Source organism: Pseudophryne corroboree, chromosome 6 (genome assembly GCF_028390025.1).
Source record: "Pseudophryne corroboree isolate aPseCor3 chromosome 6, aPseCor3.hap2, whole genome shotgun sequence".
Classification (NCBI taxonomy): Eukaryota; Metazoa; Chordata; class Amphibia; order Anura; family Myobatrachidae; genus Pseudophryne; species Pseudophryne corroboree.
Genome location: NC_086449.1, coordinates 248,409,101 through 248,425,218, shown reverse-complemented (window position 1 = coordinate 248,425,218; position 16,118 = coordinate 248,409,101). Strand labels below are relative to the sequence as shown.

The 16,118-nt window shown below is 43.0% G+C and overlaps 1 protein-coding gene across 2 annotated transcripts in view; it reads left to right on the top strand.

Annotated features, from left to right (window-relative positions):
• FES (FES proto-oncogene, tyrosine kinase) overlaps positions 1 to 15,568 on the top strand; it is a 224,744-nt gene extending 209,176 nt beyond the window's left edge. The window contains exons 18-19 of one of the 2 annotated variants that reach the window (XM_063925860.1): positions 12,671 to 12,793; positions 14,851 to 15,568. In XM_063925860.1, the coding sequence (XP_063781930.1) occupies positions 12,671 to 12,793; positions 14,851 to 14,993 (266 nt within the window). In that variant the 3' untranslated portion in view covers positions 14,994 to 15,568. Of the gene's footprint in view, positions 1 to 12,670; positions 12,794 to 12,903; positions 13,053 to 14,850 lie in introns of those variants that run through there. The other variant, XM_063925861.1, reaches the window with a different exon arrangement.
• Positions 15,569 to 16,118: the final 550 nt, after the last annotated feature.

Sequence of the window (16,118 nt, the reverse complement as noted above, 5' to 3'; positions counted from 1 at the left end):
GTCACACGCAGCCACTGCGGATGGGGAGCGACGAGTAGCTCCCGGCCAGCACGCTAAAGCTGCGCTGGCCAGGAGCTACTCCTAAAGTACAAATGCATCGCCGCTGTGTGATGCTTTTGCACTTCTGCGCGGGGGGGGCACTGACATGCGGTGCAGGATAGCCCTGTGCTGGGCGTCCCCCCGCATGTCTATGGTCATGATAGTAGCCCTGCAAAATTTTGCAGGTCTACGATCAACTCGGAATCACCCCCAATAACTGTGGCACCTAAAAAGCAAGCAGCTGGGCAAACCCATGTGCACAGCAGGAGGGGGGGCAGATATAACATGTGTAGAGAGAGTTGGATTTGGGTGGGGTGTATTCAAACTGAAATCTCAATTGCAGTGTAAAAATTTGGCAGGGCTATTTACCATGCACAGAAACAAAATCACCCACTCAAATCTAACTCTCTCTGCATCTGCCCCATCTGCAGTGCAACATGGTTTTGCCCAGTTGTTTGCTTTTTTGGTTTGCTAACAAACCTAAATAACCCCCAAAGGCTGTAACTGTATAACATTTACACAAATCCTGAAAACCACCTCTGATTTTGAACTCACACTTCTAGGAACACTCTGACAGTTAGCAGCTAACAGATGCTCCCAGTAATGAATTTATTTGAATAGATTTATTTGATGCGTCCTAATTTGTACCAAGCTATACTCCACACAGCCCATCTTGAGTAAAAAAACTGTGGTTCTGTACTAATCCCACTACAGCAGCAAACACATATTCAGGCCAGTGTAGTTCTGTTACACGTCTGCTTCTGGATGGGAGATGGCAGAGATGCAGTCCGCCATACAGATGCATTTACTACCAAGAAAGCTGCATTATTTGCAGGTGATTAGGCGCAGGTGCAAATACCAGAAGATGATGATGGTCGCCAAGACTGCAATTAGCTTCTGAATATGAATACCCTGCTGACGCGGATAGTTACTTTTTTCATTGCATAATCATTATTTTTTTCTGTCCAAGGGGGTAATTCTGAGTTGATCGCAGCAGCAAGTTTGTTAGCAATTGGGCAAAACCATGTGCACTGCAGGGGAGGCAGATATAACATGTGCAGAGAGAGTTAGATTTGGGTGGGTTATTTTGTTTCTGTGCAGGGTAAATACTGTCTGCTTTATTTTTACACTGCAATTTAGATTGCAGATTGAACACACCACACCCAAATCTAACTCTCTCTGCACATGTTATATCTGTCTCCCCTGCAGTGCACATGGTTTTGCCCAACTGCTAAAAAATTTCCTGCTGCGATCAACTTGGAATTACCCCCCCATGTGCACTGCAGGGGGGGCAGATATAACATTTGCAGAGAGAGTTAGATTTGGGTGGGTTATATTGTTTCTGTGCAGGGTAAATACTGGCTGCTTTATTTTTACACTGCAATTTAGATTTCAGTTTGAATACACCATACCCAAATCTAACTCTCTCTGCACATGTTATATCTGCCCCTCCTGCAGTGCACATGGTTTTGCCCAACTGCTAACAAATTTGCTGCTGCGATCAACTCAGAATTAGGCCCCATGTTTTTTCTTTTGCACCTGCTGTCTTAAAGAGGACTTAAAAAAAAAAGTTTTAATGATTCCTAAAGGCGAACACGTTTTGCGTAAAAACAAAAAAAAATTATAATGTGCAGTATATGTAACGTATAACTGGTAAATAAGACGCATATGCTGTAGAGATGAGCGCCGGAAATTTTTCGGGTTTTGTGTTTTGGTTTTGGGTTCGGTTCCGCGGCCGTGTTTTGGGTTCGACCGCGTTTTGGCAAAACCTCACCGAATTTTTTTTGTCGGATTCGGGTGTGTTTTGGATTCGGGTGTTTTTTTTAAAAAACACTAAAAAACAGCTTAAATCATAGAATTTTGGGGGTCATTTTGATCCCAAAGTATTATTAACCTCAAAAACCATAATTTACACTCATTTTCAGTCTATTCTGAATACCTCACACCTCACAATATTATTTTTAGTCCTAAAATTTGCACCTAGGTCGCTGGATGACTAAGCTAAGCGACCCTAGTGGCCGACACAAACACCGGGCCCATCTAGGAGTGGCACTGCAGTGTCACGCAGGATGTCCCTTCCAAAAAACCCTCCCCAAACAGCACATGACGCAAAGAAAAAAAGAGGCGCAATGAGGTAGCTGTGTGAGTAAGATAAGCGACCCTAGTGGCCGACACAAACACCGGGCCCATCTAGGAGTGGCACTGCAGTGTCACGCAGGATGTCCCTTCCAAAAAACCCTCCCCAAACAGCACATGACGCAAAGAAAAAAAGAGGCGCAATGAGGTAGCTGTGTGAGTAAGATAAGCGACCCTAGTGGCCGACACAAACACCGGGCCCATCTAGGAGTGTCACTGCAGTGTCACGCAGGATGGCCCTTCCAAAAAACATTCCACAAACAGCACATGACGCAAAGAAAAATTAAAGAAAAAAGAGGTGCAAGATGGAATTGTCCTTGGGCCCTCCCACCCACCCTTATGTTGTATAAACAGGACATGCACACTTTAACCAACCCATCATTTCAGTGACAGGGTCTGCCACACGACTGTGACTGAAATGACGGGTTGGTTTGGACCCCCACCAAAAAAGAAGCAATTAATCTCTCCTTGCACAAACTGGCTCTACAGAGGCAAGATGTCCACCTCATCATCATCCTCCGATATATCACCGTGTACATCCCCCTCCTCACAGATTATCAATTCGTCCCCACTGGAATCCACCATCTCAGCTCCCTGTGTACTTTGTGGAGGCAATTGCTGCTGGTCAATGTCTCCACGGAGGAATTGATTATAATTCATTTTAATGAACATCATCTTCTCCACATTTTCTGGATGTAACCTCGTACGCCGATTGCTGACAAGGTGAGCGGCGGCACTAAACACTCTTTCGGAGTACACACTTGTGGGAGGACAACTTAGGTAGAATAAAGCCAGTTTGTGCAAGGGCCTCCAAATTGCCTCTTTTTCCTGCCAGTATAAGTACGGACTGTGTGACGTGCCTACTTGGATGCGGTCACTCATATAATCCTCCACCATTCTTTCAATGTTGAGAGAATCATATGCAGTGACAGTAGACGACATGTCCGTAATCGTTGTCAGGTCCTTCAGTCCGGACCAGATGTCAGCATCAGCAGTCGCTCCAGACTGCCCTGCATCACCGCCAGCGGGTGGGCTCGGAATTCTGAGCCTTTTCCTCGCACCCCCAGTTGCGGGAGAATGTGAAGGAGGAGATGTTGACAGGTCGCGTTCCGCTTGACTTGACAATTTTCTCACCAGCAGGTCTTTCAACCCCAGCAGACTTGTGTCTGCCGGAAAGAGAGATCCAAGGTAGGCTTTAAATCTAGGATCGAGCACGGTGGCCAAAATGTAGTGCTCTGATTTCAACAGATTGACCACCCGTGAATCCTTGTTAAGCGAATTAAGGGCTCCATCCACAAGTCCCACATGCCTAGCGGAATCGCTCCGTGTTAGCTCCTCCTTCAATGTCTCCAGCTTCTTCTGCAAAAGCCTGATGAGGGGAATGACCTGACTCAGGCTGGCAGTGTCTGAACTGACTTCACGTGTGGCAAGTTCAAAGGGCATCAGAACCTTGCACAACGTTGAAATCATTCTCCACTGCGCTTGAGACAGGTGCATTCCACCTCCTATATCGTGCTCAATTGTATAGGCTTGAATGGCCTTTTGCTGCTCCTCCAACCTCTGAAGCATATAGAGGGTTGAATTCCACCTCGTTACCACTTCTTGCTTCAGATGATGGCAGGGCAGGTTCAGTAGTTTTTGGTGGTGCTCCAGTCTTCTGTACGTGGTGCCTGTACGCCGAAAGTGTCCCGCAATTCTTCTGGCCACCGACAGCATCTCTTGCACGCCCCTGTCGTTTTTTAAATAATTCTGCACCACCAAATTCAAGGTATGTGCAAAACATGGGACGTGCTGGAATTTGCCCATATTTAATGCACACACAATATTGCTGGCGTTGTCCGATGCCACAAATCCACAGGAGAGTCCAATTGGGGTAAGCCATTCCGCGATGATCTTCCTCAGTTGCCGTAAGAGGTTTTCAGCTGTGTGCGTATTCTGGAAACCGGTGATACAAAGCGTAGCCTGCCTAGGAAAGAGTTGGCGTTTGCGAGATGCTACTACTGGTGCCGCCGCTGCTGTTCTTGCGGCGGGAGTCCATACATCTACCCAGTGGGCTGTCACAGTCATATAGTCCTGACCCTGCCCTGCTCCACTTGTCCACATGTCCGTGGTTAAGTGGACATTGGGTACAGCTGCATTTTTTAGGACACTGGTGACTCTTTTTCTGAGGTCTGTGTACATTTTCGGTATCGCCTGCCTAGAGAAATGGAACCTAGATGGTATTTGGTACCGGGGACACAGTACCTCCAACAAGTCTCTAGTTGGCTTTGCAGTAATGATGGATACCGGAACCACGTTTCTCACCACCCAGGATGCCAAGGCCTCAGTTATCCGCTTTGCAGTAGGATGACTGCTGTGATATTTCATCTTCCTCGCAAAGGACTGTTGGACAGTCAATTGCTTGGTGGAAGTAGTAAAAGTGGTCTTACGACTTCCCCTCTGGGATGACCATCGACTCCCAGCAGCAACAACAGCAGCGCCAGCAGCAGTAGGCGTTACACGCAAGGATGCATCGGAGGAATCCCAGGCAGGAGAGGAATCGTCAGAATTGCCAGTGACATGGCCTGCAGGACTATTGGCATTCCTGGGGAAGGAGGAAATTGACACTGAGGGAGTTGGTGGGGTGGTTTGCGTGAGCTTGGTTACAAGAGGAAGGGATTTACTGGTCAGTGGACTGCTTCCGCTGTCACCCAAAGTTTTTGAACTTGTCACTGACTTATTATGAATGCGCTGCAGGTGACGTATAAGGGAGGATGTTCCGAGGTGGTTAACGTCCTTACCCCTACTTATTACAGCTTGACAAAGGCAACACACGGCTTGACATCTGTTGTCCGCATTTCTGTTGAAATACTTCCACACCGAAGAGCTGATTTTTTTTGGTATTTTCACCAGGCATGTCAGTGGCCATATTCCTCCCACGGACAACAGGTGTCTCCCCGGGTGCCTGACTTAAACAAACCACCTCACCATCAGAATCCTCCTGGTCAATTTCCTCCCCAGCGCCAGCAACACCCATATCCTCCTCATCCTGGTGTACTTCAACACTGACATCTTCAATCTGACTATCAGGAACTGGACTGCGGGTGCTCCTTCCAGCACTTGCAGGGGGCGTGCAAATGGTGGAAGGCGCATGCTCTTCACGTCCAGTGTTGGGAAGGTCAGGCATCGCAACCGACACAATTGGAGTCGGACTCTCCTTGTGGATTTGGGATTTCGAAGAACGCACAGTTCTTTGCGGTGCTACTGCTTTTGCCAGCTTGAGTCTTTTCATTTTTCTAGCGAGGGGCTGAGTGCTTCCATCCTCATGTGAAGCTGAACCACTAGCCATGAACATAGGCCAGGGCCTCAGCCGTTCCTTGCCACTCCGTGTGGTAAATGGCATATTGGCAAGTTTACGCTTCTCCGACAATTTTATTTTAGGTTTTGGAGTCCTTTTTTTACTGATATTTGGTGTTTTGGATTTGACATGCTCTGTACTATGACATTGGGCATCGGCCTTGGCAGACGACGTTGCTGGCATTTCATCGTCTCGGCCATGACTAGTGGCAGCAGCTTCAGCACGAGGTGGAAGTGGATCTTGATCTTTCCCTAATTTTGGAACCTCAACATTTTTGTTCTCCATATTTTAATAGGCACAACTAAAAGGCACCTCAGGTAAACAATGGAGATGGATGGATACTAGTATACTTATGGATGGACTGCCGAGTGCCGACACAGAGGAAGCTACAGCCGTGGACTAACGTACTGTGTCTGCTGCTAATATAGACTGGATGATAATGATATGAAATCAATATATATATGTATGTATATATAATATCACTAGTACTGCAGCCGGACAGGTAGATAATATATTTATTAGGTAATGATGACTGATGACGGACCTGCTGGACACTGTCAGCTCAGCAGCACCGCAGACTGCTACAGTAAGCTACTATACTATAGTAGTATGTACAAAGAAGAAAGAAAAAAAAAAACCACGGGTAGGTGGTATACAATTATGGATGGACTGCCGAGTGCCGACACAGAGGTAGCTACAGCCGTGGACTACCGTACTGTGTCTGCTGCTAATATAGACTGGATGATAATGATATGAAATCAATATATATATGTATGTATATATAATATCACTAGTACTGCAGCCGGACAGGTAGATAATATATTTATTAGGTAATGATGACTGATGACGGACCTGCTGGACACTGTCAGCTCAGCAGCACCGCAGACTGCTACAGTAAGCTACTATACTCTATAGTAGTATGTACAAAGAAGAAAGAAAAAAAAAACCACGGGTAGGTGGTATACAATTATGGATGGACTGCCGAGTGCCGACACAGAGGTAGCTACAGCCGTGGACTACCGTACTGTGTCTGCTGCTAATATAGACTGGATGATAATGAGATGAAATCAATATATATATATGTATGTATATATAATATCACTAGTACTGCAGCCGGACAGGTAGATAATATATTTATTAGGTAATGATGACTGATGACGGACCTGCTGGACACTGTCAGCTCAGCAGCACCGCAGACTGCTACAGTAAGCTACTATACTATAGTAGTATGTACAAAGAAGAAAGAAAAAAAAAACCACGGGTAGGTGGTATACAATTATGGATGGACTGCCGAGTGCCGACACAGAGGTAGCTACAGCCGTGGACTAACGTACTGTGTCTGCTGCTAATATAGACTGGATGATTGATAATGAGATGAAATCAATATATATATATATGTATGTATATATAATATCACTAGTACTGCAGCCGGACAGGTAGATAATATATTTATTAGGTAATGATGACTGATGACGGACCTGCTGGACACTGTCAGCTCAGCAGCACCGCAGACTGCTACAGTAAGCTACTATACTATAGTAGTATGTACAAAGAAGAAAGAAAAAAAAAAACCACGGGTAGGTGGTATACAATTATGGATGGACTGCCGAGTGCCGACACAGAGGTAGCTACAGCCGTGGACTACCGTACTGTGTCTGCTGCTAATATAGACTGGATGATTGATAATGAGATGAAATCAATATATATATATGTATGTATATATAATATCACTAGTACTGCAGCCGGACAGGTAGATAATATATTTATTAGGTAATGATGACTGATGACGGACCTGCTGGACACTGTCAGCTCAGCAGCACCGCAGACTGCTACAGTAAGCTACTATACTATAGTAGTATGTACAAAGAAGAAAGAAAAAAAAAAAAACACGGGTAGGTGGTATACAATTATGGATGGACTGCCGAGTGCCGACACAGAGGTAGCTACAGCCGTGGACTAACGTACTGTGTCTGCTGCTAATATAGACTGGATGATTGATAATGAGATGAAATCAATATATATATGTATGTATATATAATATCACTAGTACTGCAGCCGGACAGGTAGATAATATATTTATTAGGTAATGATGACTGATGACGGACCTGCTGGACACTGTCAGCTCAGCAGCACCGCAGACTGCTACAGTAAGCTACTATACTCTATAGTAGTATGTACAAAGAAGAAAGAAAAGAAAAAAACCACGGGTAGGTGGTATACAATTATGGATGGACTGCCGAGTGCCGACACAGAGGTAGCTACAGCCGTGGACTACCGTACTGTGTCTGCTGCTAATATAGACTGGATGATAATGAGATGAAATCAATATATATATATGTATGTATATATAATATCACTAGTACTGCAGCCGGACAGGTAGATAATATATTTATTAGGTAATGATGACTGATGACGGACCTGCTGGACACTGTCAGCTCAGCAGCACCGCAGACTGCTACAGTAAGCTACTATACTATAGTAGTATGTACAAAGAAGAAAGAAAAGAAAAAAACCACAGGTAGGTGGTATACAATTATGGATGGACTGCCGAGTGCCGACACAGAGGTAGCTACAGCCGTGGACTAACGTACTGTGTCTGCTGCTAATATAGACTGGATGATTGATAATGAGATGAAATCAATATATATATATATATATATGTATGTATATATAATATCACTAGTACTGCAGCCGGACAGGTAGATAATATATTTATTAGGTAATGATGACTGATGACGGACCTGCTGGACACTGTCAGCTCAGCAGCACCGCAGACTGCTACAGTAAGCTACTATACTATAGTAGTATGTACAAAGAAGAAAGAAGGAAAAAAAACCACGGGTAGGTGGTATACAATTATGGATGGACTGCCGAGTGCCGACACAGAGGTAGCTACAGCCGTGGACTAACGTACTGTGTCTGCTGCTAATATAGACTGGATGATTGATAATGAGATGAAATCAATATATATATGTATGTATATATAATATCACTAGTACTGCAGCCGGACAGGTAGATAATATATTTATTAGGTAATGATGACTGATGACGGACCTGCTGGACACTGTCAGCTCAGCAGCACCGCAGACTGCTACAGTAAGCTACTATACTCTATAGTAGTATGTACAAAGAAGAAAGAAAAAAAAAAAAAACACGGGTAGGTGGTATACAATTATGGATGGACTGCCGAGTGCCGACACAGAGGTAACTACAGCCGTGGACTAACGTACTGTGTCTGCTGCTAATATAGAGTCTAGACTGGATGATAAATTATTGATAATGAGATGAAATCAATATAATATCACTAGTACTGCAGCCGGACAGGTACTATATATATTTATTATGTAATGACTGATGACGGACCTGCTGGACACTGTCAGGTCAGCACAGCACCGCAGACTGCTACAGTAAGCTACTATAGTAGTATGTATAAAGAAGAATGAAAAAAAAAAAAACCACGGGTAGGTGGTATACAATATTATATATATATATATATTATATACAATTATATATATATATATATATATACATATTAAACTGGTGGTGATTGATTATTAAACTGGTGGTCACTTCAGGTCACGTTGCAACTTGCAACTAGTACTCCGAGGCCTAAGCAGACAATCACAAAATATATTATTATACTGGTGGTCAGTGTGGTCACAACAATGGCAGTGTGGCACTGACTCTGGCAGCAAAAGTGTGCACTGTACGTTATATGTACTCCTGAGTCCTGCTCTCAGACTCTAACTGCTCCCCACTGTCAGTGTCTCCCCCACAAGTCAGATAATACACTTACAGTCACACTATCTATTATCTAATCTAGTATAAAATATCACTTCAGCAGCAAGTAGTATAGTAGTATACAGTATAGTAGTACTCCTCCTAATAATGCTCCCCAAAATACTGTGTCTCTCTCTTCTCTAAACGGAGAGGACGCCAGCCACGTCCTCTCCCTATGACTCTCAATGCACGTGTGAAAATGGCGGCGACGCGCGGCTCCTTATATAGAATCCGAGTCTCGCGATAGAATCCGAGCCTCGCGAGAATCCGACAGCGTGATGATGACGTTCGGGCGCGCTCGGGTTAGCCGAGCAAGGCGGGAAGATCCGAGCCTGCTCGGACCCGTGTAAAAAACCTGAAGTTCGGGCGGGTTCGGATTCAGAGGAACCGAACCCGCTCATCTCTAATATGCTGCTGGTGCAGACATGCAGACATCACTGCGATCACTGTGATTTTGTATGTTCGCAGTTGCACTGTATTTAGAGAACACATGTTATGTCAGAGATTTGGGGTAGAATTGTGGCCATCTGTGCATCAGGCCTAAAATTCTTTCTTTCTTTATCATTTTTTTGTCTCTAACCTGCTTCTCTTTACTATCAGTTTCCTTTTCTTTCCATGTCTCTCTCCAGACTTTTACATCTCATTAATCTCTCTTCCTCTCCTTTTTCTTTCTTCCTCAGCCTGCTCTCTGTCTGCTCTCCATCTCTCTATGTCCTTGATTCCTTCCTCCCCTTTCCCATGAGCAACTGACAAATCAGGATAAAGGCACAAAGGAAAATAGCAGCTGAGTCCCCTGACGTGACATGTCTGTTCTGCAGTTTCTCCAGCTCCATCCCAGAGCTGAGTTGCCAGTGTCATTGCTGTGCATGACTGTGGTCAAAGCGGAAAAATCAAATATATATGTTTTAGCGTGACATTACACCTTGCCTCATAAATCATTCACGTAGGGGTCAGTCCAATTAGGTGCGAGTTAGCTTGTGCAAGTCGTTTTCACAGCAAAGTCGCCCCCTCCCCGAAAGCAAGTTGCAATCCAATTGGACTGTTTCCCCATTTTTCATGCTCTTTTCCCAATTCTCTTTTTGTATACAATTTGTGCAACCTTGCTGCGAGTAGCATAAATTGGCATTTCTAATTGTATTGTGCATTTCTCAGGTGCGTACATTATCACAAGGGGCAGATGTATTATCTGTCGTTATGGAGGAGAAGTGATATCTGTGCACATAATATGCACTGATACTGCTTCTCCCCCATGTAAGACTGCGGTGGTGCATGTTCAGTCATCATTGCACTGTTATCTAAAAGATAGCACGCTGATGTGGCAGGCAATGTGTGAATGGTCAGTTGCATTGACCGTCCCAACACCTGCAGCTATCGATTTTGACAGCTGCAGGTGGCGTTGCTCATACACCACAGAAGGGACAGCGCTGTTCCTGGCTGCGGCTCAGGGCTGCATGCGAGATCTCGTACATGTGCACTGGAGCCGACTTGGGGAGACACACAGCGTATTCCCTTTAGAATGTAAGCCCTCTTCCCTCATGTGCCTTTCCTTGTCTTAATTAAACCACATCCTACTCCATACTCCATCCCTGCCACCCTAATACTAATATTTCAGTGTCGTCTGCTGATGCTGATATATTATTTACCCTGTACTTGTCCTATATTGTCTGGAACTGTAAGTCACTGTTTTCTTGTTTTGCTTAATTGTTTATGTTCTTTTTAACTGGCCGCTGCGGATCCCTTGTGGCGCTATATAAAAGATAATAATAATAATCAGCACTAGGCTGATGCGCTGTGTGCTTTGGCGGAGATCGCCAGAGGGGGGAGTTTGCTTCGGCAACCAAGATGATAATACATCTAGACGCTAGTGCTTCCCGCTTCGACTGGGTAAAGAGGTGAAGCGGGAAGAGCCATACCAGCAAGATATGTGCCTGGTTAATACATCTCCCCCAAAGTGTGCAAGTTTAATGATAATAAATAATGGTTAGCATTACTGCCTCACAGCACAGAGGTCATGGGTTCAATTCCCACCACAGCCCTAACTGTGTGGAGTTTGTATATTCTTCACATAGGTGCATGTGTTTCCTCCGGGTACTCCGGTTTCCTCCCACAATCCAAAATATACTGGTAGGTTAATTGGTTTCTAACAAAATTAACCGTAGTGTGTGTGTGCATGCACAGATGGAGCCACACTAATCGTTACTCCATCTCCACCGCAGCGCGCCCGCTAAGTCCCACCTATCGCAGCGTCTGGGACGCGCGTGCATGTGAGACGCGCACGAGCCCCTTTTACTGCAATGGGAGCGTCTCTGTGCACTCCCGTAGCGTAGCTAGGCGCCGGATTGCCTAGCCGGGAGTGCACATTTGCGATGGAGCCACATTAGATAAGCGCGGCTTCATCTGTACATGTTGTAGGGAATATAGATTGTAAGCTCCACTGGGACAAGGACTGCCATGAGTAACCAAATATTCTCTGCAAAGTGCTGCGGAATATGTGTGCGCTATATAAATAACTGGTAATAAATAATTATCTCTAAAATAGAAATATAAAAGATCTAGCGGTATCTCTTCAACCAGGTTTTTTTGGCCTTTTACATTTTTGCTACTTTACAGTAAAAACTAAATTGTCAAAACTGCTTCAGTGCCACCAAGTCATAAACTCTTACATTTGGGACTGAGGGGCAGATGTATTAAGCCTGGAGAAGTGATAAAGCAGTGATAAGTGCAAGTAATAACGCACCAGCCAATCAGCTCCTAACTGTCGATTTACATATTGGAGCTGATTAGCTGGTGCGTTATCACATTGCACCTATCACTGCTTTATCACTTCTCCAGGCTTAATACATCTGCCCCTGTGTCTCTCTACAAGGTGTGTTTTATATGGAGACCAGATGGGACTTTTTCACATAAACACCTAGGTGTAGAAGTTGATCCAGAAAACATTTAATGCAATTTAAGTTGGCTAGAGATGTTTATACAGCCTTCAAACTTAGTCCATGTATAATATTCCCTTGGACCTGAGATTTAAACAATCTTAAATTTGTATGTATATCTAGTGGTCACTTGTTATCTAGAAGGATCCCATTTTATTCTGGACATAGATAAAGTAGTGAAAAGGTCTTTTTCATTTCACCATCCCAACAACACTTCCATATCTGTAGTATACTGTAGTTCTGGTCAACTTATATTATTTTCACCACTATAGCAGAGCAGTGCTCCCACTGGGATCATGACCCAGAGGGATTCATCTAAGATTTGGGAACAGGCTTAAACACAGAAGTTAGGCCTCAGACCAGTACCTGCCTTGGGATTATGTTACTCACATATTTTGTACTGGTGTATAATCCTGCAATCCTTACATGTACTCTGCTTTTATTCTAGGTCGGTACAGCTCAGAAAGTGACGTCTGGAGCTTTGGAGTTTTACTGTGGGAAGCATTCTCGCTTGGGGCAGTTCCATATTCCAGTATGAACAACCAGCAAACCAGAGAAGCTATAGAACAGGGTAAGTGTGTGCTTATATGGCAAGTGAAACTTAAGTCATCAGGAAATAACATAGAACAGAGGTTTATATTGTTTCATCTATTATTATAAGTCAACCCTGATTTATATTAGGTCATCACACACATTTTCATGATGACCTGATTGCGGCTGTGGCGTGTCCACATCACACCTAACTCCAAGAGAGAAGAGGATCAGGAGCAAAGGCGGGTAATTATAACAGGATGGGAGAAGAGCGGAGAGCGTGAGGGAAGGGGTGGAGGAAACGGGGGCGGCAGCTGTCTGAGCTGGATCTACAGATGCTAGGTCATTAACCACTAGTATATAATAGTCATCTCAAAGAATACTTAAAAAATGTGAAATGCAATGGCAGTTTATTATTTAATGGAATGAAGTGATTGATTATAGGTCCTCTACTCCTAAAGTGCTAGATCCCTTTTCTATACAAAAGCTAATAATAGGTTTTACAATTGTGACATTTTCAGGAGATTATCAGAACTAAAGATAGTAAAATAGGTCATAATGTAGAACAATGTCTGATATGTAGAGACTATAAACCCTTGTATGGTGCTTTGTGTCTCAGACAGAGTGAGCAGCAGCTGTTCTAAATGGTACTGCCCATCCCTAAGTAATCAGAATATAAATTACAAAAAAAAAAAAGATGGGCCGCGCTGCAATTAAAGTTCACTCTAAATGAGCATCCCAAAGTATACAGTACAAAATACAAAGACTGTAGTGGATGAGCAATTGTCATGGGAAAACAGAATGTAATTGTGTGTGTGTGTGTGTGTGTGTGTGTGTGTGTGTGTGTGTGTGTGTGTGTGTGTATTTGTCAGTAGTGATGTTTTGAGACCAATGTGAATTTGAAATATATATCACTGTAGCTGATTTTGCTGAACAGTTCCGCCACCTTACCCTGTAATTCCATCCCCCCATATTCCTTCTAATTTAGCATCTACACACCATCATACCCACAACATCCCTCTTTATTACCCACCTTCTCCCAGTGCGTGTACCCCTTAAATGTGTCCCTTCATTACCCCATACTAATTATTTATTAGTTCCTTCAGCATCTCCAATCTTTTCGATCATCACCCTCCTTCACTACCATTCCAATTATTATCACCCGCCACCTGTGTTATTGATTACTCCCTTCCCTTTTATTACGCCTTACACCCTGCACCCGTTATTTATCACCTCTCTTCAGCGCCCTCGTACTTTTGTTAGTCATTATGCACTAGCCGTTAATGATTCCCACAACTACTCCCCTATGTTACCCATGCCCCATCATCTTCTCCCCCCTTCCACCATTGAGGAGAAAGACATCACATAACAATTGCCCCCTAAGAGGATCTCTTAGGTTGCAATTCAGTTTTGCACTATGCTGCATCTAATGATTATTATTATGACCCTGCTATATAAGAAAAGATAATAATAATTATAATAATAATAATAATAATAATATAAATAAAATGTCTGAAGTAGAAGGACTATTTCCCAAATGAAATGTTGTTGTACTGCATGGCCTGAAGCAAGCATTTATGCAAGTATCAATGAAATGAAGCCGTTAAGAAAACAAAGCCATATCCTTGGTCATTGTTGCTAAAGGATCTGCCACTAATTGCCACTGTGATCTGTTCACTTACGTCTAATATATGCTTTGGTTGTGTTGAAAGTGTCCAATAAAAGACACAAAGGGGGGGGATTCAAATGTTTGAAAAGTCAGTTGGGGGTCTGTTATTTCCTGTCTAATAGACAGGAAAAAAAACAGACACCCAACCGACTTTTCAAACATTTGAATTCCCCCAAAAGAATTGTTTTTGTATTAAAAAATGTTGTCTTTATTAGTATAAACAAATGAATGTCGGGTTGCATATTATGTCTAATTAATGCAGGAATACAAAGGGATTAGAAACATTCACTCACTATGTTAATAACTATATCAATTATTTACCCCTGTGACCATCATCAATAGTTCTGTCACATATAAGCATTTCAAATGTAATTTACATTACTATATTATAGAAAAGATGGATAATATCTAATTTCAATTAATTTCAGGTATCCGCCTGCCTACCCCAGATATGTGCCCAGATGATATTTACTCCCTGATGCTGCAGTGTTGGGAATTCGAGGCAAAAAAGCGTCCTAACTTCATCGCCGTACATCAGGCACTCGTCAGTATCCGCAAGAGATACCGTTAATTCCTGGCAACATTAACCTTCCGTGAACCAAGTGGAAAAATAATGCAAGCCGCAGTAAACCACCGTCACTACACAAACTGGCTACATGAATCGACAACTTGTGCGCACACCCCACCTAGTGCACCGAGGGCTAACAGGACACATTACTGAATCATGCGTATCATCTTATTAGCAGTTACTTATTGGGACTTACTGTATGGACCTACAGGATACAGTGAAACATAAAGTGTTCATCTCACTCCACACTGAAAGTAAAATATTTTGTTGGACCTTTCTTTTTCTTCATAATAATAATTGATATGGTCATCATACATGGCCCAGTTCATCATTACACATTACAGAGATTACCCACGCCATCATGTCAGGATATTAACAGGTTTATTTTACGCATCCTGTATCAGGATTATTTTTGAGAAATACAAAGGGTAATTACATACGATGGTAATATATATATATATATAGATAGATAGATAGATAGATAGATAGATAGATAGATAGATATACACAGCTATGAATCAAGCCTGTCATGATTATCTGTATTCTGTATGTTCATTGAAAATTAAGATACTTCTAGTCTTCAGTCTAATTTTTCAAGAACTGTCATATGATTAGATAAGTTAAAATAAATATATGTTGTTGATTAAGTTTCAATAAATATCACTTGTTATTTTTTGGGATGTTGATGTTTTTGCCTAACAGCAGAAGCTGCCTATGTGCTTGCCGGATCTCAGTCTATGACCCAACTGTTTATTTAATATTTAGAGTTAGTGCAGGTCAATCACATCTAAGTACAATATCATATAAAGCAATAATAATAAAATAAATAATAGCCAAATGCTTTTTAATAGTGAGTTTCTTAAACTGAAACGATCAGATTATTATTTGTTCTATGAACAGACAACTGTTAGCATGATCCATCACTGCATATTAGTTGTACATACAGGGGCGGATTCAGAGATGGACGCTATTTGGATTATTTTCGTAGCTGACCAATGGTTGTGGATCTGCACATGTGAAAGAGCCGTACTATATTTGTGCAGATCTGGGGATGCAGTGTCACTGGCTGTGCCCCAAAAGCCACAGCATGATTGACAGGCTGCTGGCATTTGGGGGCGGCGAAAAGCA